This window comes from Coregonus clupeaformis, chromosome 17 (assembly GCF_020615455.1).
Source record: "Coregonus clupeaformis isolate EN_2021a chromosome 17, ASM2061545v1, whole genome shotgun sequence".
Lineage (NCBI taxonomy): Eukaryota > Metazoa > Chordata > Actinopteri > Salmoniformes > Salmonidae > Coregonus > Coregonus clupeaformis.
The window spans coordinates 43,520,797-43,547,180 of NC_059208.1; the positions used below are offsets into that span (position 1 = coordinate 43,520,797).

The 26,384-nt window shown below is 43.2% G+C and overlaps 1 protein-coding gene across 2 annotated transcripts; it reads left to right on the forward strand.

Annotated features, from left to right (window-relative positions):
- The first annotated feature begins 8,911 nt into the window (after window positions 1–8,911).
- On the forward strand, window positions 8,912–14,149 carry LOC121586484 (major histocompatibility complex class I-related gene protein-like). 2 transcript variants are annotated; one of them, XM_041903194.2, is made up of 6 exons: window positions 8,912–9,114; window positions 10,663–10,935; window positions 11,068–11,361; window positions 11,477–11,761; window positions 11,959–12,075; window positions 13,141–14,149. In XM_041903194.2, the coding sequence occupies exons 1-6, from the start codon at window positions 9,045–9,047 to the stop codon at window positions 13,146–13,148; spliced, it is 1,047 nt and encodes a 348-aa protein (XP_041759128.2). In that variant the 5' UTR covers window positions 8,912–9,044; the 3' UTR covers window positions 13,149–14,149. The 2 variants fall into 2 exon arrangements, with proteins under 2 accessions (XP_041759128.2, XP_041759129.2); XM_041903195.2 differs by lacking the exon at window positions 8,912–9,114 and adding an exon at window positions 9,121–10,031.
- The last annotated feature ends 12,235 nt before the right edge of the window (window positions 14,150–26,384 follow it).

Consider the following 26,384-nt stretch of genomic DNA (forward strand, 5'->3'; position numbering starts at 1 on the left):
TCAATTGAGAAAAGTGACTGATCCGGAGTATTTATGAATTATGTCTATAAGGATTGGGATTTTGTCAGGAACTGGACAATGGAATTCTTTCAGGTGTGTCTGTGTCCTCCCCGTGAGATGACCTTAATGACTGAGACCTTGACAAGGTTTCTTCAAATCCTAATGAATCACTTCACAATCAAGCACAATAATTGGGCACTTTAGAGTCCATCAATTAAGTAAGACCTGTTTCCAAGCCAGAAGAATGTAGATGTCAGAGTTGCGTTACACTTGTGCATCAAGGGCCCGATTAACCAATCAGTGACAGAGGACACGATGCTGTCAGCTGATAAACTCTTTTAGGCAGAAACACTGAAAACTCTACAAGGTAAGCCAATGGATTTATCAATGCTTATGTGGTTGGTATTAGGTGTGGACGTTGATATTCAGTTTATTTCTGTGTACTAATATGTACAGCAGCTACATATGATTCAGTGCTTACATAGTAAATGGTTCTAAGTAAACACCTGTAGAAATCTTCATGTTAGGTATGCATTTTGTGTGCTGCTAGATATCATGTCCTATCTTATCGAACACACTTAGTGCTATTTCAGGGTAAAATCATATTTCTGTGTGGGAAGGAGGAATGCTGTGTTATGAAGTTTATCTTCTTTGTTGCCCCACACAGTAAATTTTTTCTTATTCTTGAATAGGGCCCTAAGAATCAGGGCTTCCAAATATCTGGATAGGTTTGCAATTTATGATGTGTTTTGTTACTTGTTATGACTTGTGTTTTGTTTGTGTGCCCCAAACAAATAAACAAACGTGTGTAAAATTGCAGAAGTCATTATCAGTATATAGGCTACTGTAAAATTGCAAACACATTACAAACATATTAAATCTTCTTTGCACATGTTTTACTTTGTGATTTAAATAAATAAGTTGATGATGCTATGCCTGGTTATTCCAAGCAAAGAAAAATGTGTGTGTTCTTGTTACACTGTGCCTGGCCTGTAAGTGCGCAATGGGTTGGCGCCCCCCCCTTGGTTTGTGCTGTGGTGGAGACCTCTGTGGGCTATACTCGGCCTTGTCTCAGGATTGTAAGTTGGTGGTTGGGGATATCCCTCTAGTGGTGCGGGGGCTGTGCTTTGGCGGAGTGGGTGGGGTTATATCCTTCCTGTTTGGCCCTGTCCGGGGGTTTCTTCGGATGGGGCCACAGTGTCTCCGGACCGCTCCTGTCTCAGCCTCCAGTATTTATGCTGCAGTAGTTTATGTGTCGGGGGGCTGGGGTTAGTTGGTTATACCTGGAGTACTTCTCCTGTCTTATCCAGTGTCCTGTGTGAATTTAAGTATGCTCTCTCTAATTCTCTCGTTCTCTCTTTCTCTCTGAGAACCTGAGCCCTAGGACCATACGTCAGGACTACCGGGCATGATGACACCTTGCTGTCCCCAGTCCGCCTGGCCTTGCTGCTATTCCAGTTTCAACTGTTCTGCCTGCGGTTATGGAACCCCTACCTGTCCCAGACCTGCTGTTTTCAACTCTTAATGATCGGCTATGAAAAGCCAACTGAGATTTATTCCTGATTATTATTTGACCATGCTTGTCACTTATGAACATTTTTGAACATCTTGGCATGGTTCTGTTATAATCTCCACCCGGCACAGCCAGAAGAGGACTGGCCACCCCTCATAGCCTGGTTCCTCTCTAGGTTTCTTCCTAGGTTTTCGCCTTTCTAGGGAGTTTTTCCTAGCCACCGTGCTTCTACACCTGCATTACTAGCTGTTTGGGGTTTTAGGCTGGGTTTCTGTACAGCACTTCGAGATATTAGCTGATGTAAGAAGGGCTATATAAAATAAAATTGATTGATTGATTGATTGATAGCTTTCCAGTAATCCATACAATGGATGGAGGAACGCGCAAAAAGGTTGACTACAAATGCTATAATGCAATTAAAACAAGTAGACTATTATGCTAATAGTCCGCAGCAGTATATATGGTAAGAGATTTTAAATACATTTTTATTATTATTTTGCCACGCCTGGCTGTAAACTCTTACTTTCACTTTGATATTCGAGTACACAACTTACCGCTTCGGCTCTGGCAAATACATTCCAGTGAAAAACATAAAACAAAAACCATCAAATGATGTCTATACATCTTACTAATTAAACTACAGCCATCTTTTTACATTTTGTGATTTATTTTAGAACTACTTTATCTTTCCAACAACCTATAGATGAGATTATCTTCGTTCCTTCTCTGTGCCTCTCAGCCGATGCTCACTCTTTTCTCACTGGCTCTGCTGGTTCCCATCCCGGGGGCCACGGGGACCCCCACTTCCCCCTTTCCATCCTGCCGACGTTGGAGAACCCTGAGTGGGAGGCTGACTTACTCCAGCTCCAGGCAGCACCTGGGGGCCGCTGCTGAAGCTGGGACCAGAGGACCCACTTCTGGGCATGCTCAGGGAGCTGGTGGCAGAGAACAGCTGGGGACAGAAGGGCATGATGAGGGGCCAGAGGGGGGATCTGGAGAGGAGGCCGCTGGGTCCCTTCCCCGGCCACCCTATGGACACTCTGCACTACCAAGAGGGTGGAGAAGAGGAAGGAGAGGGGGGAGGAAACAGGAACAAGGCTCTCACGTACATCGCCGGCGGGCTTCAGGCTTTCAACAGACAGAAGGGAGGCACTCGGATGGAGGGGTTGTGAAAAAGAGGAGGCACTCGGACTACTGGAGTGTGGGGAACTTGGAAAAGGGTAAGGTAGAGGGCTGGAGGATGAATTGATGATGAAGGGAGGGATGAGTTGACAGTAGAGATGTACTGATTGACACCTATGTCAGAGCAATCAGTCATGACATTATGATGAAATATGTATCATCAGAGAAAAAGAAACTTACAAACCTTTAAACAGAAAGTTTACCAAATGGTCAGAAAAAGTCTGTCAATGTAAAATACAAATTATCATTATTGTTACATAATACAATTATTGAGGGTATGTGAATGTTTATTTCATGTTGTTCATGAAATAAGTTATCCATTCCTATCTACAGTGAAAAATCTTGCCTTTTAATTTTTTATTTTAAATTTAATTTTAAATTGCAATACAATAACAAATGAACATAGGACATCACTACAAGTATATTTTCTCCTAAGAAACATAAAATAACATTAAAGTAAAGCAAATAAACAATAAATAAGAATTGTCAGTGACAACAGTTTCAAAAGTTTAAGTACCTCAACTATAATAAAGAGAATAAGGTCAGGTGTTACCATTGTGTAGACCTATGATAGAGTTGTAACAACACATTTTATTGTAATTGACTTATTGTAGAGATTTTATTAAATATTTGATTTCAAGTAAAAATATGTTGTGATATTTTCTTAGCCTTGTCTATATTTTTCTTCACTATGACGCCACAGGCTACAGCCACGGAAACCTCCCACGCTCTATTTTACCTGACAACAGCTAGGTTTATTTCAGCCCTTGAAAATCATTGGATAGAAATACTCTTCAAATGGCAAAGAATGCAATGCAACGCTTTTTGAACACACCGACTGTGTTTTTGCGCAAAATAGTATGCAGCATCATCTAGAAATGTGTGCAACAAAAGTTCAACATTCACCTTCTGCTACCATTTCTGTCAACCCATTTACGCATAAGGTTTGACGCATACGTTCGATAAATCCAAGGTATGCACCACACAGAACGCACTGCAACTGTCTCCGCAACGCAATGCTGCAAGGTAGACGCAGCGTTCTATTGGAAATTAATGTATTTATTGTGTACCAAAAAGCCAAACACAATCGGTGTGTCCGTTGCATGACAATTTGGGCGGTGCTGTTGGTGGCCGTCGCAAAAAACGTTGAACTGACACGAGGGTATGACAGATTTGAAAAGATGGCGGAGGCGGACGATGAAGTGGATTGTGAATCTAATGGCGGTAGAATCAAGGAGGATTAGAATATTGTTCAAAATAATGGAAAAAGGAGCAAAGTAGGGTACAGTATGGAGAATGTCCCTTTATATATTGTCGGAGTAAGGTTTGTTCACCTCTACAGGATCGGTGTCCCATACGGGACAGTTGTTGCTCAATATGCAATATATGACTAGAATGGTGTTGTAAGCAACAGCCAACTTTCCGGGACATAGACATGTCTTGTATGGGCAGAAAGCTTACAATCTTGTTAATCTAACTGCAGTGTCCAATTTACAAAAGCTATTACAGTGAAGAAAAACCATGCTATTGTTTGAGGGTAATGCACAACAACAAAACACTTATCACGGCAACTGGTTTGGTACATTCACCTCTGAAGGTAAATAATGTACTTACATTCAGTAATCTTAATCTGATTTGTCATCCTGAGGGTCCCAGAGATAAAAATGTAGTGTAGTTTTGTTTGAAAAATCAATTTTTATATTCAAATGTAGGAACTGGGTTCTACAGTTTGACCTCTGACACCACACAGTGGGGTTCTATTTTCTCATAATTGGATCCGTATGTGATGAATAGCTTAGAAGGAATGCATTAATGATAAGCATAGAAGGTTTGTACTATACTGATATAAATTGTTTCACATAACAAGCTGTGATTCATGAAAGGAACGTTAGGGGGTAGAACAGATAAGACTTGTATTTCTTACAGATACGAACACTGCCTCTTTGTTGTCTGTGAACCGTTGTCTGTGAACCGTCCTTGAACGTAGGTACTCACAGTACAGTGGAATGGTGTTTTTTTGGGTGCTGACTCTACAGGTTGTTATGATAAAAACTTAAGCCTGGCAACAGTGTGCAACAAGTGGAGCGCCAAGGGACTGGGACCAGCCGGTGCGCCAACGGATTGGCTGAGTAAGTCTAAACCACGCTCAGTCTCTACTCTGATTGGCCAGCAGGGAGTGGGAAATATCTCTGTCAGAGTATTTGAAGAAGAATCTGTAACAATGGATTAGTTCTCTGTCTGCCCTGCGTGGTATTTCAGTGGACCCGTATATACGAACATTATATTTACCATTGAAGGTTTTGCATGAATTAAAATACTAGTCTATTTTAGAAGACGTGTATTGACCTCTTTTGTTCCTAATACCAGATTTGAATTGACGCAACTTAACAACACCCACCCTGTTCGGCCATCTAGATGTGTGAAGGTTAGTGTCTTTTCTGTAGGGAAGCTAATGAGCCATAATTTATGACATTCCTGGGAGTGTGCAAACTTAAATGTTGTATTACCATAGCATTTTTGTATGTTCTCTATAGTTATGTACTTGTAAACCAATTCGGCACATTTGGGAAAACTCCTGGCAGACTTGATACATGTCACGCTCTGGCTCCGGGACTTTGTATTTTGAGCCAGGGTGTGTTCGTTTTGGTTGTGTTTTGTTTTGGTTGGGTGGTCATTGGTTTTGTGTTTCCCTATTTGGTCAATGACTCCCAATCGGAGGTAACGAGTGACAGCTGTCGGCTCGTTATCTCTGATTGGGAGCCATATTTAAACTGTCTGTGTTCACCTTGTGTTTGTGGGATTTTGTTCGTGTGGTTTCATGTTGTACCATTAGACGTCACGTTTTCGTTGTTTATTGTTTTGTTCGTGTGTACGTTTATTAAATAATAAATATGTTCGCTACCAACGCTGCGCTTTGGTCCTACTTCATAGACGATCGTGACAGAAAATCCCACCACAACGAGACCAAGCAGCGTTTCCAGGAGTTGGATGACGAGTGGTGGAGACAGAAGAGCGAAGGTTGGGAGAGGACTATAGAGGCCTGGTCCACGGAGAGGAGAGACCCCCAGAAAATTTTTAGGGGGGGGCTCACGACGTCGGGGCAGAAGGAGTACGGGTTAGAGGAGTGCAGTAGGTTGGCAGAAAAGGCCGCCAGGTTAAGGGGGCCACTGGTCACGAAGGGGAAGGAAGGTGTGGAGGCACGGCGAAGGGTACTGGGGTGTGTTACCAGTCCGGTCCGGCCCGTTCCTGATCCCCGTGTAGGGCCAGGGGTGTGTGTCCTCAGTGCGGCCCTGTCTGTGCCTGTTCCTCGCATGGAGCCTGTGGTGCGCGCCGCCAGTCCGACTCGGTCTGTTCCTGCTCCCCGCACCAAACCTACGGTGTGCGTCGACAGCCCAGCCCGGCCCGTTCCTGCGCTCCGCACCGAGTCTGTGGTGCGCGTCGCCAGCCCAGCCCGGCCTGTTCCTGCTCCACGTACGAAGCCTACGGTGTGCGTCGCCAGCCCAGCCCGGCCTGTTCCTGCTCCACGTACGAAGCCTACGGTGTGCGTCGCCAGCCCAGCCCGTCCTGTTCCTGCTCCACGCACAAAACCTACGGTGTGCGTCGCCAGCCCGGCCCGGCCTGTTCCTGCTCCACGCACGAAACCTACGGTGTGCGTCGCCGGACCGGCCTGGCATGTTCATGCTCCACGCGCAGAGCCTACGGTGTGCTTCGCCAGCCCAGCCCGGCCTGTTCCTGCCACTCGCACTAAGCCTGCGGTGTGCGTCGTCGGCCCAGCCCGGCCCGTTCCTGCTACTCGCACTAAGCCAAGGGTGCGAGTCGTCAGCCTGGTCCAGCCCGTTCCTGCTACTCGCACCAAACCAGGGATGCGAGTCGTCGGCCTGGTCCAGCCCGTTCCTGCTACTCGCACCGGCCAAGGGGTGCGAGTCGTCAGCCTGGTCCGGCCTGTTCCTGCTACTCGCACCCAAGCCAAGGGTGCGAGTCGTCAGCCCGGTCCAGCCCATTCCTGCTACTCGCACTGGCCAGGATGCGAGTCCGCAGCCTGGTGAGGTCCGTTCGGCTCCACGCACCAAGCCTAGGGTGCGTATCGTCAGCCAGGTCCGGTCCGTTCCTGCCTCACGCGCTAAGCCAGGGGTGCGCGTCGTCAGTCCTGATCCAGCCAGCTGGGTCAGATCGGATCAGGGCCATTATGCGGGGATTGAAGTAGGGTGGTGGTCAAGCCCGGAGCCGGAGCCGCCTCCGAGGAGCAACACCCACCCAGCCCTCCCCTATTTGGGGGTTTGAGGCGCGGTCGCAGTCCGCGCCTTTAGGGGGGGGTACTGTCACGCTCTGGCTCCGGGACTTTGTATTTTGAGCCAGGGTGTGTTCGTTTTGGTTGTGTTTTGTTTTGGTTGGGTGGTCATTGGTTTTGTGTTTCCCTATTTGGTCAATGACTCCCAATCGGAGGTAACGAGTGACAGCTGTCGGCTCGTTATCTCTGATTGGGAGCCATATTTAAACTGTCTGTGTTCACCTTGTGTTTGTGGGATTTTGTTCGTGTGGTTTCATGTTGTACCATTAGACGTCACGTTTTCGTTGTTTATTGTTTTGTTCGTGTGTACGTTTAAATAATAAATATGTTCGCTACCAACGCTGCGCTTTGGTCCTACTCCATAGACGATCGTGACAATACAAAATATTGTGTAGTGATGTAATTCTTCTCTGGATCATTCTGAAACTTTGCACACAAACTGCTTCCATCTGGTGGACAACATCTAAATTACATCTAGAATCGTACATCACTGTCTGGCCTTTTCAAAGATGATGCAAAAAATAAATAAATAAAAAACACGTTTTTTGTTTCTACCATCTTTTACTTCATCTAATGTGTTATATTCTCCTACGTTAATTTCAAATTTCCACAAACTTCAAAGTGTTTCCTTCAAATGATATCAAGAATATGCATATCCTTGCTTCAGGTCCTGAGCTACAGGCAGTTAGATTTGGGTATGTCATTTTAGGCTAAAATTATTCCTGGAGTGATTGATGCACGTCGGATGACTCGAGAGGTGAATGATGAAAAAGTGAAGAGTTTATCTGTTCTTTTGTTTTTTTATATGGAGTCTCTCCCTACTCAAGTGCAGTTGGGGTATATAAACTACAAAGTCAGAGCATTTATCCCAAGACCAATGCAGTGTGATCACTGTAAAGCTTTTGGTCATGTGTCAAGGGTTTGCAGAAGGGAGAAACCAAGATGTCCAAGTTGTGGAAAATATCATTTAATGTGTTACAAAAGTGATAAAAAAGTTAAATGTTGTAATTGTGGTGGGAACCATGAAGCCACGTCTTTTGAATGCCCGACACGGGTGAAAGAAAATGAGGTGGCCAAAGTTCGGGTTGTACAGAGCATTTCCTATGCAGCAGCGGTTAAAAGGGTTTAGGGTTTGAATGGTGCTCCTGAAGAGTCCATTGTGGTGGATAGGCCTTCAATGCACGCTGCAGGGGTTGCCTTTCACCAAGATGATCCTGACATTTTAAAGGTTAAAAAGGTGAACTTTGTAGCCTTTATCGCAATGGTGATTAATGGCACTGCCAAGGTGGAGAAAAGATCTAGGAAGATTGAAATCATTGCGGTTGCGGCGGAATGGTTCCTGGGGCTGAAAGATTTCTCTGCAAAAGAGTTACATGGAATATTGGCAAAAGCCGTATCACCATCTCAGGCCCTAGAGACTGAGAAGGGAGATATGGAGATTTAAAAGAAGGAAGAAATGGGAGTTTTGTTTTGGCAATGTACTATTTTCATTAGGGTGGAGTAAGTTAGTATCACTATTAAGTATGGATTTTGGTGGCAGCAACTGGACGGTTTGAAACCACAAAATATATATAAAACAAAAAAACAAAACAAAATCCATACTTAATAGTGATACTAACTTACTCCACCCTAATGAAAATAGTACATTGCCAAAACAAAACTCCCATTTCTTCCTTCTTTTAAATCTCCATATCTCCCTTCTCAGGCTCTAGGGCCTGAGATGGTGGTACGGCTTTTGCCAATATTCCATGTAACAAAAGAAAATCCTGTAGCTCAGTTGGTAGAGCATGGCGCTTGCAACGCCAGGGTTGTGGGTTCGTTTCCCACGGTGGGACAGTATGAAAATGTATGCACTCACTAACTGTAAGTCGCTCTGGATAAGAGCGTTTGCAAAATGACGATTAAAAATAAAAAAGTACTCCGCATTAAAACCCACAGAAGAAGAAGAGGAAGCAGAAGCAGCAGAAACTCATCAGACATTTGTGAAGGAGCTTTCCATCGACATTTACTTTTAAAAATAGGGATATAGCTTAAGAAAACGGCTGTAGTTTGATTAACAAGATGTATAGACCTAATTTGATGGTTTTTGTTTTATATTTTTTACTAGAATGTATTTGCCAGAGCCAAAGCGGTAAGTACTCGACTATCAAAATTGAAAGTAAAAGTTTACATCCAGGCTTGCCAAAAAAATTATACAAAATAATACTTTTAAAATCGCTATATAAACTGCTGCGGCCTATTAGCATAATAGTCTACTTGTTTAAATTGCATTATAGCATTTGTAGTGGACCTTTATGCGCGTTTCTCCATCCATTGTATCGATTACCGGAAAGCTATTGCGCACTTACAGGCCAGCACAAGAACAAGAACACACATATTTTTACTTTGCTTGGAATAACCAGGCATAGCGTCATCTACTTATTTTTTATTATCACAAAGTAAAACAAGTGCAAAGAAGATTTAATATGTTTGTAATGTGTTTGCAATTTTACAGTAGCCTATATACTGATAATGACTTCTGTAATTTTACACAGGTTTGTTTATTTGTTTAGCAGCAGCTACTCTTCCTGGGGCCCACAAACAAAACACAAGTCATAACAAGTAACAAAACACTTATACACTCACTGATATTTAAAATACGATATACAAACAATACAACAAAAAAGCAATATATGAACAAAGGAAAGACATATGATTTATATTCTTTATGGTAGTGAATCTGGGGGATAGCCCCAACCGGTACTCAAACCTGGATCAAGCGACTGTCAAGCCAACACCTTAATCGTTTCACCAAGAGGTCCGAAGTTCTTGATGAGGTCGGTAGGTGTTGGGTTAAGGTCACTACATTACCACCTTAATTCAGGCGAGCGTGTCCCCACACTTCTCTTTACCAAGTCCCTCTCCGATGACCTCACGGGCCACATCCCATTTCTGACACCAATGTAGCAAATTCACAGGGTAGCCCGGACCGGGACTCAAACCCAGTTCCAGCGACTGTGAAGCCAACACCTTAATCATTATATCAAGAGTTCCATAGCTCTTCATGAGGTCGGTAGGTGTTGGGTTAAAGGGATAGTTCAGGATTTTGTCAATGAATCCCTTTATCTGCTACCCCAGAGTCAGATGAACTCGTGGATACTATTTTTAGGTATCTGCGTCCAGTATGAAGGAAGTTAGAGGTACTTTTGAGAGCCAACGCTAACTAGCTGTACCCATAGACTGTTAGTCATTGCGCTAATGCTAGTTAGAGGTAAATTCACAAGCCAATGCTAACTTCCTTCATACTGGACAGAGAGACATAAAAATGGTATCCATGAGTTCATCTGACTCTGTGGAATTAGATAAAGGGCCTCATTGCCAAAATCCCAAAGTATCCTTTTTAATATATTAATATGAAATAGGTTGATTTATAAGTTGCAGAATGTGTCCCACTTCTCACTAATGCACTAGTGTGGGCTTATTTGTTATTGATATGTTACCTACCATTTAGACAACATCATGCAAGGTCTCTTTGACACTATTAATTGAATAAATTATTTTGTTGGCCGTTACAGACCTATGATCGACATAGATATTTGACATACAGTAATTTCATATTCACGTTTTACAGCATTGAGTAACATGGAGAGAATGCAAATTCAGTCAAATGATCTCAATGTTAAAATGTGTTCCCCTACAGTCACCTACTCCCTGAATTACATCTACACTGCCCTGTCAAAGCCAGTAGAATTGCCTGGTATCCATGAGTTCACTGCCATGGGCCTGATTAATAACAAACAGATCGACTACTATGACAGTGTGGCAAAGAAGAAGATTCCCAAACAGGACTGGATGAGGGAGAAGCTGCCTGCAGACTACTGGGAAAAAGGCACTCAGTCACGCAAGAGCAAGGAGCAGTGGTTCAAAGTCAACGTCGAAATCTTGATGAAGCGCATGATGCATAACAGCACTGGTGAGGGACCACACCTGAAATGTGTCCTACGCTCACCGTTAATCTTTTAAAATTGTGGGTCATTAGTTATCTATGTATATTGCCATAGAGGCATCATTTACCTCATTTTTCATTGTTTATTTTTTGTTTCAGATGTCCATATCCTTCAGTGGAAGGTTGGCTGTGAGATTGACCAACAGCCAGACGGCACATTGAAATTCATAAAGGGCATTGACCAATACAGCTACGATGGTGACGACTTCCTGGCCTTCGATGATGCTACTATGCAGTGGGTGGCCCCAGTTGATCAAGCTCTGCCGACTAAGAGGAAGTGGGACGGGGTGCAGATCCTCAACCAGTACATCAAGGGCTACCTGGAGAAAGAGTGTGTGGACTGGCTGTCTAAATTCATGGAATATGAGGAGAAAGAATTCAGTAGTGCTGATTGTGAGTACTTATGAACCTTAAATAGTATAGCCTAACAAATGGTTAACAAAAAAACACCATTTGTACATGTGAGATCAGAAATAATATTAATGTTCTCCGTTTATTCCCCCTTTAGCCCCTCCAAAGGTATATCAATTTGCTAAAAAGGCCCAAATTGCAGGACATGTCCGACTGACCTGCATGGCCACAGGGTTCTATCCCAAAGATGTGGTTATGCATATTAAGAAGAATGGTGTTCCATTGACCCAAGATGATGGAGTGCTGTCTACAGGAGTCCTACCCAATGATGATGACACCTACCAGATCAGGATGAGTGTGCAGATCCCAGAGGCAGATAAGGAAACTTATGAATGCTATGTCAACCATAGAAATTTGAAGGAGCAAATTGTGGAAACATGTGGTAAAGTATGGTTCATTTGGTTTAGTAGTGTTATTGATGGTTAATTTTGTTTAGTGTTATTGACACGGGAAACAATCTTAATTTGAACTGAACAGCATACTAACAACAGCTTTGCAAGTGAAGCAGGAACGAAACTGAAATTAGCTTCTGGTTACATATTGTTGCTTTTTATAAAAACTATGCCTTTTGTTTTGCAGATGGAAAATGTTGTGACTGCGGAAGTGTCGTTGGTGGAGTCATTCCGGCAGTCATTGTCATTATTGGAGTTCTGATCTTGGTGGTCCTGTTGGTTCGGTACAGAAGAGTCATAATTGGTAGGTCTGGATTTATATCAATGAAACTTTTTTTACTTTTTTTAATTTTTAATTTAATTTTCCCATCATAGTGATTCCTGGCTTGAGAACTACAGGTTAGTATCACAGCCTCTCCCTCGGTCTGTATACATGTGATTTATCAACATAATGGTTGAATGTTATGTATAACATACTTTTGACACTAGTTGTAAGGACAACATGATGTTTCTATATCAAAACAACTAACTGCTCATCCATTTACTGTATTTAGATATATGTTTTGGTTCTGAAAAATATGGCCTATTTTAGACACTCATTCCTATTACATTATCCTCTTCTGAAGAGAATGGTTGCATTAAATACATTGTGTTAAAAGTTACTTTTGAAAGTCACAGATAATTATGTTTTTTCAATTTACTGAAACTTTAGATTGTGTTTTTTCCAGTTACTGGCAATGGAGTGGCCTTTTCTGATTTTGGTTTTGCCGTTCTCAAAAGATGGAGAAAATGGCTGACCCCAATATGAGAGATTTTCTAAGTGATCATTCACCATAGTCCAAAGGTTTCCTTGATTGCTCTATAAGACAAGCAATGTTAGTATGATAATAAACATGCAGTGAAACCTGAGTTACCTTATGTCAGAGAACAGAACAAGGCACTATTATCAATCACATATACACTAAAAAAGCAATTAGAAGAAAATAGGATATTGTTTGCTTACCACACAATCAGCATATTTTCATTATCAAAATGGTTTTATGATATGTCAATCATTATCTCATTTTTGGGGGGCTAGACGTAGGGCTAAATAGAATTACTATATAATCCTTAAGGACAGTTATTTTACAAATGTAATATTTTATTGATAATTAAAATAAAATAAAAAGCCAAATGGTACAGGTAACCCATAATTAATTTAGATGAAATAGGATTTTGCAGTAATTTAGATGACTGCTTTTTCTGAAATTTGTTGGTTGAGAGTTGTTTTTACATGTCAGTAATAAGTAATCAGTGCAACTACATTATGCACTGTTAACTCATGTTCAATCTAATAATGCACATATTTTCCATGTCTAATTATGTGCAGGTTGCTAGATGACCATTGGTGGCCAAACTTCCTGACCGGACGACGAAGGAACGTCAATTCATTTCATAATTTTATAGTATGGCTATTGCTAACGCTTGTTATTCAGTTACTTGTTGATGTAGCTCATTCTCTTCAATGGATGTATTCTGTCGTATATTTCATTGTTTTACTGTTACAGTGGATGTTACTGTATGGAGAGGCATTTCTAAGGTATTTGTATAGGTCTTCAGGGATTATAACTAGACCTGTACTAGATCAGGGTTATATAAGTCTACAGGTATATGCTGATATGTTTTTATACCTCTGGCCAATCAATGACATACTCATTTTTAAGTAACATTTCAAAAGAGTTGTAGACAAACATTTTAAGTAATATTTTGAGTAACAAAAAAGCACATGTTCTTTACAACACATTTTCAGTATGTGTGTTTCGTCAGTGTTTTTACCAGATTGTGTATCTTGTTTTAAGGTCCTGCAAGTATATGTAAAAAGTGTTATGTTGTTTAATATTGTAGAGCATTGTTAATACTTGGGGTATTTGCAATATCATTTGTTATGATTGTTTATTTCAACCTAGGGCCCATTTCAAAACCGTTCACTGGGTTTCCAGACAAAGCTACACTTGAATTAATATGCAGTGGAGTTTCTTTTAATATCACATTGTAAACATTGATGTATGGAGGACACAAGTAATTCCAACATGCAGTCTTGAAGCTCAAGACAAAAATATTTTGTATCTTCTGCCAGAAACCTAGTCAGGGGTTTTTAATGAATAGGGCCTCTAGTGTTATGCATGCTACCTCTGGACTAAATGCATTCACCAATGTATTTCTTTATTTTTGCTTGGCATTGCTGTTACTATTTACTAAACCAGTATTTTACATGACTTAATGCATACATGCCCACGGATGTACACACACAATGTGTATAATCTGTACTGCTTTTGAAACATCCTGTATGAGTTATTAGTTTTTCTGAAAAAAATACAAAATAAATAATTCAAGCCCTTTTTTTTGCACTTTCTATAATTAAACAATAAGGCCCGAGGAGGTGTGGTATATGGCCAATATAACACAGCTAAGGGCTGTTCTTAGGCACGACTCAACAGCCGTGGTATATCAAACCTTATAACACAGGTATGACAAAACATTTCTTTACTACGAGAGTTACGTTGGTAACCAGTTTATAATAGCAATAAGGCACCTCTGGGGTTTGTGGTATATGGCCAATACACCACAAACCCCCGTAATTAGAGCAGTAACCAACATAATTACCAACGTAATTAGAGCAGTAAAAAAATGTTTTGTCGTGGGAGGGTTCGAAGTGGTAGGCATGTTGTGTAAATGAAATGATACAAACCCCCAAAAATCTATTTTAATTCCAGGTTGTAAGGCAACAAAATATGAAAAATGCCAAGGGGGTGAATACTTTCGCAAGCCACTGTATGGCCCTGGTGTACTCTCTTTTAGAACTATGTCTCCTGAAACGGCAAGCATCCTTACTGTCAAGAATCTAATCAAATTAAATCAAATCCAATTGTATTAATCATATATACAGAATACAGCGGGGTGTAAACAGTGCAATTAAATACTTACTTGCAAGCTACCTCTCAACATAGCCCTTATGTCATCCCCCGAAACAAATGCAAATCTCCCGTTATTGTAATGGTGAGAGGTTAGGATGTCTTGGGGGTATGATATTTATGCGTCTGTAACTTTCTCACTCATCGCTATTCACAATTAATCTGGACTATCCGTAATCCATTAAAGTAGAAGTGTTTAGAAACTTATTCTATTCTTATTTACAATAAGTGACCTCAAAATGACACAATACTTTATTTACCATTCATTTCTATTGGGCACAAAATAATCTGAAACACAAACAAAACAAACAGCAAATGCATCCAACAAGTTTGTAGAGTCTCAAGCTTGATGTAGTCATTGTGTGCTAGGAATATGGGACCAAAAATTTTTTTTTGACTACTTTAATACACATAAATGAATTTGTCCCAATACTTTTGGTCCCCTAAAATGGGGGGACAATGTACAAAAAGTGCTTTAATTTCTAAACGGTTCACCCGATATGGATGAACATTTTGTTGACAGTCTGCACTTTACCCGCATGGTCATTGTATCATTTAAAATCCAAAGTGTTGGAGTAGTGAGCCAAAAGAACAAAACATTTCACAATCCCAATACTTTTGGAGCTCACTGTATATTGTATTCAAACTCTTTGCTTCTCCTGAGATAGCCGTTGAACATGACTCTCAGTTCCATTACATTACACATAAGAGTCATTGGACAAAGGCGTCTTCTGTACAGGGGAGTTTTGTTTAGAGCCTGTCGTATATGAAGATTATGACTTTGTTAATGTTTTTAAGTGGAACCTGAAAGGATGTTTATTTAGCAGAAAGAGAGCCGGTTTTAGTGTGACACCCCCGGATAGGACAGAGAAGTCTGTGTGTTGTAGACAGGGGATTGGACAGTAGAGGGAGCCACCCATATCTTGGGAAGATTATATATACTGGGTAAAAACGACGAAGAGGTTAGAGCGGCCATTGCAATCTGGGACGCCGTTCTCCGGGTGTCATGACATCCGTAAACTCATGCTGAAAGCTTGTGATATGAATAAACTTATGATCAAGGTTCAGTATGAGCGGACTCCTTTGTTTATCAGCAATATTTGCCAGCATTGACTCGATACTACAAGCCCCAACGCTCTAAACAACATGTTAAAATTATACACACCTTTATAGGGTTAGTGTTACCACATGGCCATATCTCCATGTTATAGCGAGTTTTCAGAAAACAGACGGAAGACCGAGTTGACTACCTGTGCTAAAAAGCTATCTGCCTCTCCTAACACCTATGTGTAAACGGAAGACGAGCGCCACAAACATGTTGTCACGAAAAAATAAGGTTGGCTGCAACTGTGTTAAAACAGTAAGTGTATTTTGCATTTGAAATTATTTCGACGTGATTTATGTTTCTAGAACCGTACCGGAATTGAGAATCGATTCACGTTTAGAGTTTAAAGTATTTGGCTGTTTTGGCTGCCAGAGCCAATTCACACTTTAAAAAGAACATTTAAGGTCCTTGGACTAAGGAGTAACGTTAGGCTCCTTTAGTCCATTATTGGGCTACCTCTCAACAGTGAAATATGATAATAGCAACAATAAAAGTAACAACAAAAACACAAGGCAAGTGGTAAACAAATATTAAAAAGGTATAAAAGTAGAGTCAAACAAACAGTAACGATATGTACTATGAAATGTGCTACAGTATGTCAACAAGTAGATAAAGTGAGCAGTACAAGTAAATAGTCCAAAATTATAGCAACAGTTATGGGAGTGAGTGAACGTGCGTATGCGTGTGCAAGGGCTGTGGCTTTTGTGGAGCGATAGGTAATAATGCTTTGTGGGTGTTCAGAGGCCATGAGAACGGAGCGTGACCAGGTAATCAACCAAGTCCTGGATCCCACCATAACCTCCGATGTTGTCTGGACCAACAGATTCCCTGAAAGAAACATAAAGTAACAAATTAGCCCTTGTATCACTGACATAAATCAACATAAGAAGCATATAAATCTATTTCCATCAGAAATTCCAAATAAATGTTAATTACTTACATCAGGGTTTATAGAGTGCACCGAGCGGGTGAGAGACTGAACACTGCCTCCATCAGAATGCCCAGCCTGTACAGGAACGTAGGACAGGGGACTGACTGATGGACTGGCGAGCCCAGGTGTGGAGGACAGAGACCCAGGTGGTGGAGTAGCCGTACAGGAGTGGAGGACAGGGGACTGACTGATGCAGCTGTGGACTGGATGCTGGTAGTGATGGGAATTTTTTAGTGAACTATGGGATAAACAAAGTTAAATCACAGACGTGATGAACACATCGTCGGATTCTCTGTTGCTAGGCAAGAACTTGAATGGTTCCTTTCACTGGGCTTGGATGTGTGTGTGAAGTGGGGATCTGACCTAGGGTCGAATTGCTCGCTCTTACCTAATCCATGGCTGTCCTACCTTATCAGAGGCTGAAACCAGACTGTTGCGTAATGCATCTCTCCTCAAACAAAGTACAAAGAGCGGCGCCAGAGTTGAACAGAGTTTAGACTAATCATGAGTAATTACAGCATGAAGGGGGGGGAGGAGTTGGGTTTGGGAATGTTTGAATGATTAAGTGTGGACCTGTCATGTCCAACAATCAATCTTTAGGTCAAGGCAGGGAGAGCCGGGGTTGATGAGTGTTTTTGCATGACAAGGGCGTGATTGATTGTAATAATATTGTTTCTAAACTGAATGAAAGTCAAATTTAGCCCTATCATAGACTAAGGAAGTGGGCGGAGCGGTAGAGAGAGGGAAACTGAAGATAATGGTGGGGGAACCTAAGAGGGAGGGGCTTTGAGCTGGGATGTGTGTGAATATGACTATATAGACGGAGAGCGTAGAGGGAGACGGGAGGTGCTCTGCAGATCATCTCGGCCTACGTTACTCTGTGTAATAAAGTCTATCTTAATTCTACAAAAACTCTGGAAGAACTTTGATTTTTAATAAAGTATAGTGATAATTTTCCACATCAGTAGACGGGGTTGCAGTAGGACGAAAGGTGCCAACAAGAGGTAGGGCTGTCTCCAGCACTGGAACTGTCAGGTCCTGAAATTCCACAAGCTCGACAAAGCCCTCATCATCCTCCCCTTCAGGATCACCTGTCTCCAGTTCCTCAATGGCAGCCTTGTAATCCTGCAGCACCAAACCAGTCTGATCAAAGAGGTACTCCAAACCTATCAGCTTCCCTAAAGAAAAAACCCACAACACAAATATATGAGAATACATCGAACTGAGTATGGAATAACTCTATAATAACATTTCTCAAAGAGAAATGTGTTGCTGTTTGTGTTAAATATAAAAGCTGCATTAGATTATTCATTAGATTAAAATTATACTGCCATTACCAGTGTATTTTCTTGGAACAGTGTAAGGAACCATATGTTACAACTGATGACCTTCCTACTGCACTTGGGACATTGAAGATATTCTGCTGCCACATAGTAGGATCCATCCACATCCACAAAATTCCTGATCTTCTGGTGGAGTCCTGATGAGGTCAACTCCCCCCTCTCACAGTCAGAATGTGGGCAATACAGCTTCACCTGCCAGAGCTTCCTGGGCATCCAGAGCAGCAGAGAATGGGCACAGTACCTCTCCATCACCAGTACTGAGCTGCAGATGAGGGGTGGTGGAGGGGGGTCACACCACAATTTGTCAGGTCTGCTCCTTATAAAGGCTAAACTGCATCTCATGCTGACCCAGCAAATGTGCTCTGCTTGCTGGGTTGCCACCTCTGAGCAGTACAGCCCTCCTGGCTGAATCCACCACTTTGTTTGGAGAAACAGCACTGCTCCACACTCTTTTAGTAGTTTTTGTCCTGTAAATCCTGGAATCCTTACTGTCCATTAAGACAAGGCTTCCATTTGGCAGTTTTCTGAAGCTGGGCTCCATGTCTGCTGTGAAAATAAAGGGGAAAGTTTGCATTTAATAAGCATTAATTATGTACATTTTAATCACAGTGAGCAGAATGGATTAATAGATGAAACAATAAAATGAAGTGTATAAACTCTAGCTACTTGCTAAAGCACATTTCCACCACAAACACACCAGCATATGCAAGTGCATAGGATATTGATCATGCATTTTAATACATAATTAACATGATGACCCTAGCCAACTACTAGCTACGGTAATAAGAAAATAATAACTCCAGCTTAGTATGGAAATAGAGGGGTTAACATTAGACTATTTTGCTGGTCAGTCATCGGACGTTAAGCTAGTATCGTATCTGAAGATTATGCCTTTGTTAAATGTTTTTCATGAAGAAATGGAATGTGTTTATGTTAGTATCAAGAGGGAATGTTTTAGGTGTAACGCCATATCCAACAGACCGGAAGTGTGTGTAGACAGGGGAGACTGGTGATTGGCCAGAAGAGGGAGCATCATTGGTTATAAATAGGGGGGAAAACGAAGAAGAACGTCAGAGCGAGCAGCCATTCGGAGGCGTCGCTCTCCGGGTGTCATGTCACCTGTCATTTATGCTGTAACCTCGTGATTTTAATAAAAGCCTCTAACACGATGCAGCATAGACGGACTCTTTGTTGACAGCAATAATGGCCACCATTCACCCGATACGACACTAGCTATGTTACTTCGATAACCTGTGTCAGTGTCAAAACAATTGTGCGCCGCCTCATGGGTTTCCCGGTTGCGGCCGGCTGCGACACACCTGCTAACGGCATTCTCTGATCTAGATCAATCTATAATGTGTTATTTTAGTTCATACAAGAAATGATCATTCCAGATTACCCTATAATTTTGGATAAACACTATTTTACCCACCCCAAATGTTCCTCTCTGCCCACATATTTTCCCTTTACCACTGGTCTGTACCGTGTAGTAAACCCGCGCTAATTTGTTTTTCTGGGCTCACCATGCTGATAAGAACGTAAGATGACAACACGGAAGTAGAAACTGGGAGGGAGGGAATTTGTTTTGATTTCGAACATTCTTTCCTCGTGGATGAAGCCAGACACTCAAGAAGGTGAATAACCACAAACAATTAATAAATTACAGTCTTTGAATGCGTTTCTTTCGGAGCATTTAACGGTTGTGGATATTTTTGGGGCAGTTGAGAAAGTGGTCGATGAGTACCAGGAGGATATCTCCCTATCTAAAGAGGACAATGATGCGCTACGGAGACTGCTATGGATCACACCGGAGATAAAACTATGTAGAATAGGTTCGTAGCTACACCACATGACCAGAAGTATGTGGACACCTGATCGTCAAACATCTCATTACAAAATCATAGACATTAATTTGGAGTTGGTCCCCCTTTGCTGCTATAACACCCTCCACTCTTCTGGGAAGGCTTTTCACTAGATGTTGGAACAGTGCTGTGGGGACTTGCATCCATTCAGCCACAAGAGCATTAGTGAGGTCGGGCAATGATGTTGGGCGATTAGGCTTGGCGTTCCAATTCATCCCAAAGGTGTCCGATGGGGTTGAGGTCAGGGCTCTGTGCAGGCCAGTCAAGTTCTTCCACACTGATCTCGACTAACCATTTCTGTATGGACATCGCTTTGTGCACGGGGGCATTGTCATGCTGAAACAGGAAAGGGTCTTCCCTAAACTGTTGCCACAAAGTTGAAAGCACAGAATCGTCTAGAATGTAATTGTATTCGGCCCGTGCCTGCTCCTCGCACCAGACCAGTGGTGAGTGTGTCCAGTCCGGCACGGCCCGTGCCCATTCCACCGGTGCCTGGTCCGGCACCAGTCAGCAGCTCCAGTCCGGAGCCAGAGCAGTCCGCCCCACCAGTGCCTGATCCAGCTCCGGTCAGCTGCTCCAGTCCGGAGCCAGAGCAGTCCGCTCCACCGGTGCCTGATCCAGCTCCGGTCAGCTGCTCCACTCCGGAGCCAGAGCAGTCCACTCCACCGGGGTCCAGTCCAGCTCCGGTCAGCGGCTCCACTCCGGAGCCAGAGCAGTCCGCTCCACCGGTGCCTGATCCAGCTCCGGTCAGCGGCTCCACTCCGGAGCCAGAGCAGTCCGCTCCACCGGTGCCTGGTCCAGCTCCAGTCAGCGGCTATAGTCCAGACCCAGACGTCAGCCCCTCTTCTGGTTCTGGGTCTCCCACACCAGGGTCCAGACAGGGCTTGGAGTATAGTGGGAGGAAGGAGAGGGGAAGCAGCGCGCTGAGGTCCAGACCAGACCAGGGGCGCAACAGGGAGGCGGAGAATAGGTGGTTGTCACGCCCGGAGCCGGATCCTCCTCCGAGGCGGAATGCCCACCCTGCCCCTGCCCCTACCCTGTTTTTATTTTTTTATTTTTTTATTTAACCTTTATTTAACCAGGTAAACCAGTTGAGAACAAGTTCTCATTTACAACTGCGACCTGGCCAAGATAAAGCATAGCAGTGCGATAAAAACAAACACAGAGTTACATATGGGGTAAAACAAAACAAAGTCAAAAATACAACAGAAATACATATAATATACAGTGTGCAAATTTAGCAAGTTATGGAGGTAGGCAATAAAATAGGCTATAGTGCAAAATAATTACAATTAGTATTAACACTGGAATGATAGATGTGCAAGAGATGATGTGAAAATAGAGATACTGGGGTACAAATGAGCAAAATAGATAACAATATAGGGATGAGGTAGTTGGGCGGGCTAATTTCAGATGGGCTGTGTACAGGTGCAGTGATCGGTAAGGTGCTCTGACAACTGATGCTTAAAGTTAGTGAGGGAGATAAGTGTCTCCAGCTTCAGAGATTTTTGCAATTTGTTCCAGTCATTGGCAGCAGAGAACTGGAAGGAATTGCGCCAAAGGAGGTGTTGGCTTTGGGGATGACCAGTGAGATATAACCGCTGGAGCGCAGACTACGGGTGGGTGTTGCTATGGTGACCAATGAGCTAAGATAAGGCGGGGATTTGCCTAGCAGTGATTTATAGATGGCCTGGAGCCAGTGGGTTTGGCGATCGAATATGTAGTGAGGACCAGCCAACAAGAGCGTACAGGTCACAGTGGTGGGTATTATATGGGGCTTTGGAGACAAAACGGATGGCACTGTGATAGACTACATCCAATTTGCTGAGTAGAGTGTTGGAGGCTATTTTGTAAATGACACCGCCGAAGTCAAGGATCGGTAGGATAGTCAGTTTTACGAGGGCATGTTTGGCAGCATGAGTGAAGGAGGCTTTGTTGCGAAATAGGAAACCGATTCTAGATTAAACTTTGGATTGGAGATTCTTAATGTGAGTCTGGAAGGAGAGTTTACAGTCTAACCAGACACCTAGGTATTTGTAGTTATCCACATACTCTAGGTCAGACCCGTCGAGAGTAGTGATTCTAGTCGGGTGGGCGGGTGCAAGCAGCGTTCGGTTGAAGAGCATGCATTTAGTTTTACTAGTGTTTAAGAGCAGTTGGAGGCTACTGAAGGAGTGTTGTATGGAATTGAAGCTCGTTTGGAGGTTTGTTAACACAGTGTCCAATGAAGGGCCAGATGTATACAAAATGGTGTCGTCTGCGTAGAGGTGGATCTGAGAGTCACCAGCAGCAAGAGCGACGTCATTGATATACACAGAGAAAAGAGTCGGCCCAAGAATTGAACCCTGTGGCACCCCCATAGAGACTGCCATAGGTCCAGACAACAGGCCCTCCGATTTGACACATTGAACTCTATCTGAGAAGTAGTTGGTGAACCAGGCGAGGCAGTCATTTGAGAAACCAAGGCTATTTAGTCTGCCAATAAGAATGCGGTGGTTGACAGAGTCGAAAGCCTTGGCCAGGTCAATGAAGACGGCTGCACAGTACTGTCTATTATCGATCGCGGTTATAATATCGTTTAGGACCTTGAGCGTGGCTGAAGTGCACCCATGACCAGCTCGGAAACCGGATTGCATAGCGGAGAAGGTACGGTGGGATTCGAAATGGTCGGTGATCTGTTTGTTGACTTGGCTTTCAAAACTTTTGAAAGGCAGGGCAGGATGGATATGGGTCTGTAACAGTTTGGATCTAGAGTGTCACCCCCTTTGAAGAGGGGGATGACCGCGGCAGTTTTCCAATCTCTGGGGATCTCAGACGTTACGAAAGAGAGGTTGAACAGGCTAGTAATAGGGGTTGCGACAATTTCGGCGGCTAGTTTTAGAAAGAAAGGGTCCAGATTGTCTAGCCCAGATGATTTGTAGGGGTCCAGATTTTGCAGCTCTTTTAGAACATCAGCTGTCTGGATTTGTGTGAAGGAGAAGCGGTGGGGGCATGGGCAAGTTGCAGCGGAGGGTGCAGAGCTGGTGGCCGGGGTAGTGGTAGCCAGGTGGAAAGCATGGCCAGCCGTAGCAAAATGCTTGTTGAAATTCTCGATTATTGTAGATTTATCGGTGGTGATAGTGTTTCCTAGCCTCAGTGCAGTGGGCAGCTGGGAGGAAGTGCTCTTATTTTCCATGGACTTTACAGTGTCCCAAAACTTTTTGGAGTTAGTGCTACAGGATGCAAATTTCTGTTTGAAAAAGTTAGCCTTTGCTTTCCTAACTGCTTGTGTATATTGGTTCCTAACTTCCCTGAAAAGTTGCATATCGCGGGGGCTATTTGATGCTAATGCAGTACGCCACAGGATGTTTTTGTGCTGGTCAAGGGCAGTCAAGTCTGAGGAGAACCAGGGGCTATATCTGTTCTTAGTTCTGTATTTTTTGAATGGGGCATGTCTATTTAAGATTGAGAGGAAATTACTTTTAAAGAACAACCAGGCATCCTCTACTGACGGAATGAAATCTATATCCATCCAGGATACCTGGGCCAGGTCAATTAGGAAGGCCTGCTCGCTGAAGTGTTTTTGGGAGCGTTTGACAGTGATGAGGGGTGGTCGTTTGACCGCGGACCCATTACGGACGCAGGCAATAAGGCAGTGATCGCTGAGATCCTGGTTGAAGACAGCGGAGGTGTATTTAGAGGGTAAGTTAGTCAGGATGATATCTATGAGGGTACCCATGTTTACGGATTTAGGGTTGAACCTGGTAGGTTCGTTGATAATTTGTGTGAGATTGAGGGCATCTAGTTTAGATTGTAGGATGGCCGGGGTGTTAAGCATATCCCAATTTAGGTCACCAAGCAATACATCTCTGAGGATAGATGGGGGGAAATCAATTCACATATGGTGTCCATTGCACAGCTGGGGGCTGAGGGGGGTCTGTAGCAAGCGGCAACAGTGAGAGATTTATTTCTGGAAAGGTGGATTTTTAGAAGTAGAAGCTCAAACTGTTTGGGCACAGACCTGGATAGTATGATGGAGCTCTGCAGGCTATCTCTACAGTAGATTGCAACTCCACCCCCTTTGGCAGTTCTATCTAAACGGAAAATGTTATAGTTGGGGATGGAAATTTCTGAATTTTTGGTGGCCTTCCTAAGCCAGGATTCAGACACTGCTAGAACATCAGGGTTGGCGGAGTGTGCTAACGCAGTGAATAACTCAAACTTAGGAAGGAGGCTTCTGATATTTATGTGCAGAAAACCAAGACTTTTACGGTTACAGAAGTCAACAAATGATAGCTCCTGGGGGAGTAGGAGTGATACTGGGGGCTGCAGGGCCTGGGTTAGCCTCTACATCACCAGAGGAACAGAGGAGGACTAGAATAAGGATACGACTAAAGGCTTTAAGAACTGGTCTTCTAGTGCGTTGGGTACATAGAATAAAGGGGGCAGTTCTCCGGGCGTTGTAGAAAAGATTCAGGGCATTATGTACAGAAAAGGATATGGAAGGATATGAGTACAGTTCAGGTAACCCTAAGCGTTGGGTAACAATGAAAGAGATAGCGTCATTGGAGGCATCGATTGAGCCGGTCTCGGCGTATCACGCTGCGCCTTGGTCCATCCCGTCCGTCAACGAACGTGACAATAACCAAGAAGAGTTTGTACTTCACCTACCATTGGACCACCTCTGATCAGAGGCAGCTATTTACCAAATAACCAGCTGTCTGGCACCAGAGGTGTTCTGGTTGTTCAACTTCCATCTGTCTCTGGACAGTGCTTCATGTAATTTGTTCCCCAGGTGATATTCCAGACAACACCCACTGTTACCACAAAAGCTTCATCCGTGACCATACCCACCCACAGAATGCGCCGTGCCTACAAAAGGAAAGTCAGTAGCAACACATGCCAAAAAATTTGGCCAGTTCAGAACCTAGCAGACTGGGCACAGCCAATGTAAAGGGACTGTTTACTGCCCACAAGCAGAGACTCTCCAGAGAGGAGTGGTTGAAGACAGAGCTCAGGCAGCAGCAATATTTATGCCACATAATTTAATCGTTGTCTCATAACATTACCATGTGTTTTAACTCTTAAGTATTGCATTGTCCATGTGTCTCTTTTTATTGTAGCCTATTGCTGGGTTTTGGCAACTTGGCCAGGCAGTTATTGTAAATGGTCAGACTGATGTTATTGATAACATTAAAGAATAGTATATACATTCCAGAAGAGGTCTGCTTGTATTTGTCTAAGAGTATTTCCCATCAATTTTCACCTAATGCTGTTCATTCATGATGTACAATAGACTCCAGTAAAGTGCAAATTCTTTATGTGCAGTGCAGTTGTTCAGTTACAATTAAATTACATTACATTCAATTACTTCTGATAAACATCCATCCATTATTTCAGTTCAGGCAAAATAATTATCCTTTGTTTGATTTATTTGACCATTTAAAAACACACTACAACCACACCTGGATACAATGCATTTAAAGTCATTGAGGATCACAACCGCAGACCATGTGTAACCACGCCAGCCTAGGACCTCCTCATCCGGCTTCTTCACCTGAGGAGGGGTGGGGTGGTATTTCTGTCTATAATAAAGCCCTTTTGTGGGGGAAAAACAAATTCTGATTGGCTGAGCCTGGCTCCGCAGTGGGTGGGCCTGGCTTCCAAGTGGGTGGGCCTATGCCATCCAAGGTCCACCCATGAATGCGCAGTGGCGCAGTGGTCTAAGGCACTGCATCACAGTGCTAACTGTGCCACTAGATCCTGGTTCGTATCCAGGTTCTGTTGCAGCCGGCCGTGACCGGGAGACTCATGGGTGGCGCACAATTGGCCCAGCGTCGTCCAGGGTAGGGGAGGGAATGGCCGGCACGGATGTAGCTCCGTTGATAGAGCATGGCGTTTGCAACGCCAGGGTTGTGGGTTCGATTCCCACGGGGGTCCAGTATAAAAAAATATGTATTCACTAACTGTAAGTCGCTCTGGATAAGAGCGTCTGCTAAATGACTAAAATGTAATGTAAATGTAAATGTAATGCACCCCTGCCCAGATTAGGGCCTAATTTATATATTTCAATTGACTGATTTCCTTATATGAACTGTAACTCAGTAAAATCTTTGAAATTGTTCAATCTTGCATTTATATTTTAGTTCAGTATATAATAATGCTATGGTAAATGTAAGCATTTTATGATTATTCCTCGCGACTACTTTTTTTGTTCCACGGTTTGTCATGGTTCACTGCGCCACTCGGGTCATGGGCTCCCGAGTGGCGCAGTGGTCTAAGGCACTGCATCTCAGTGCTTGAGGTGTCACTACAGACCCCCTGGTTCGATTCCAGGCTGTATCACAACCGGCTGTGATTGTGAGTCCCATAGGGCGGCGCACAATTGGCCCATCATCGTTTGTGTTGATATTGTACACAGTGAGTGCCAGGAAATCTGTGC

Bases quoted from the DNA above. Each gene is read 5' to 3' on its own strand.
- LOC121586484 (XM_041903194.2), top strand. From the start codon at position 9,045: ATGTATAGACCTAATTTGATGGTTTTTGTTTTATATTTTTTACTAGAA. The intron at 9,115-10,662 runs GTAAGTACTCGA...GTTCCCCTACAG, and splicing joins TATTTGCCAGAGCCAAAGCG to TCACCTACTCCCTGAATTAC. The intron at 11,762-11,958 runs GTAAAGTATGGT...TTTGTTTTGCAG, and splicing joins GCAAATTGTGGAAACATGTG to ATGGAAAATGTTGTGACTGC.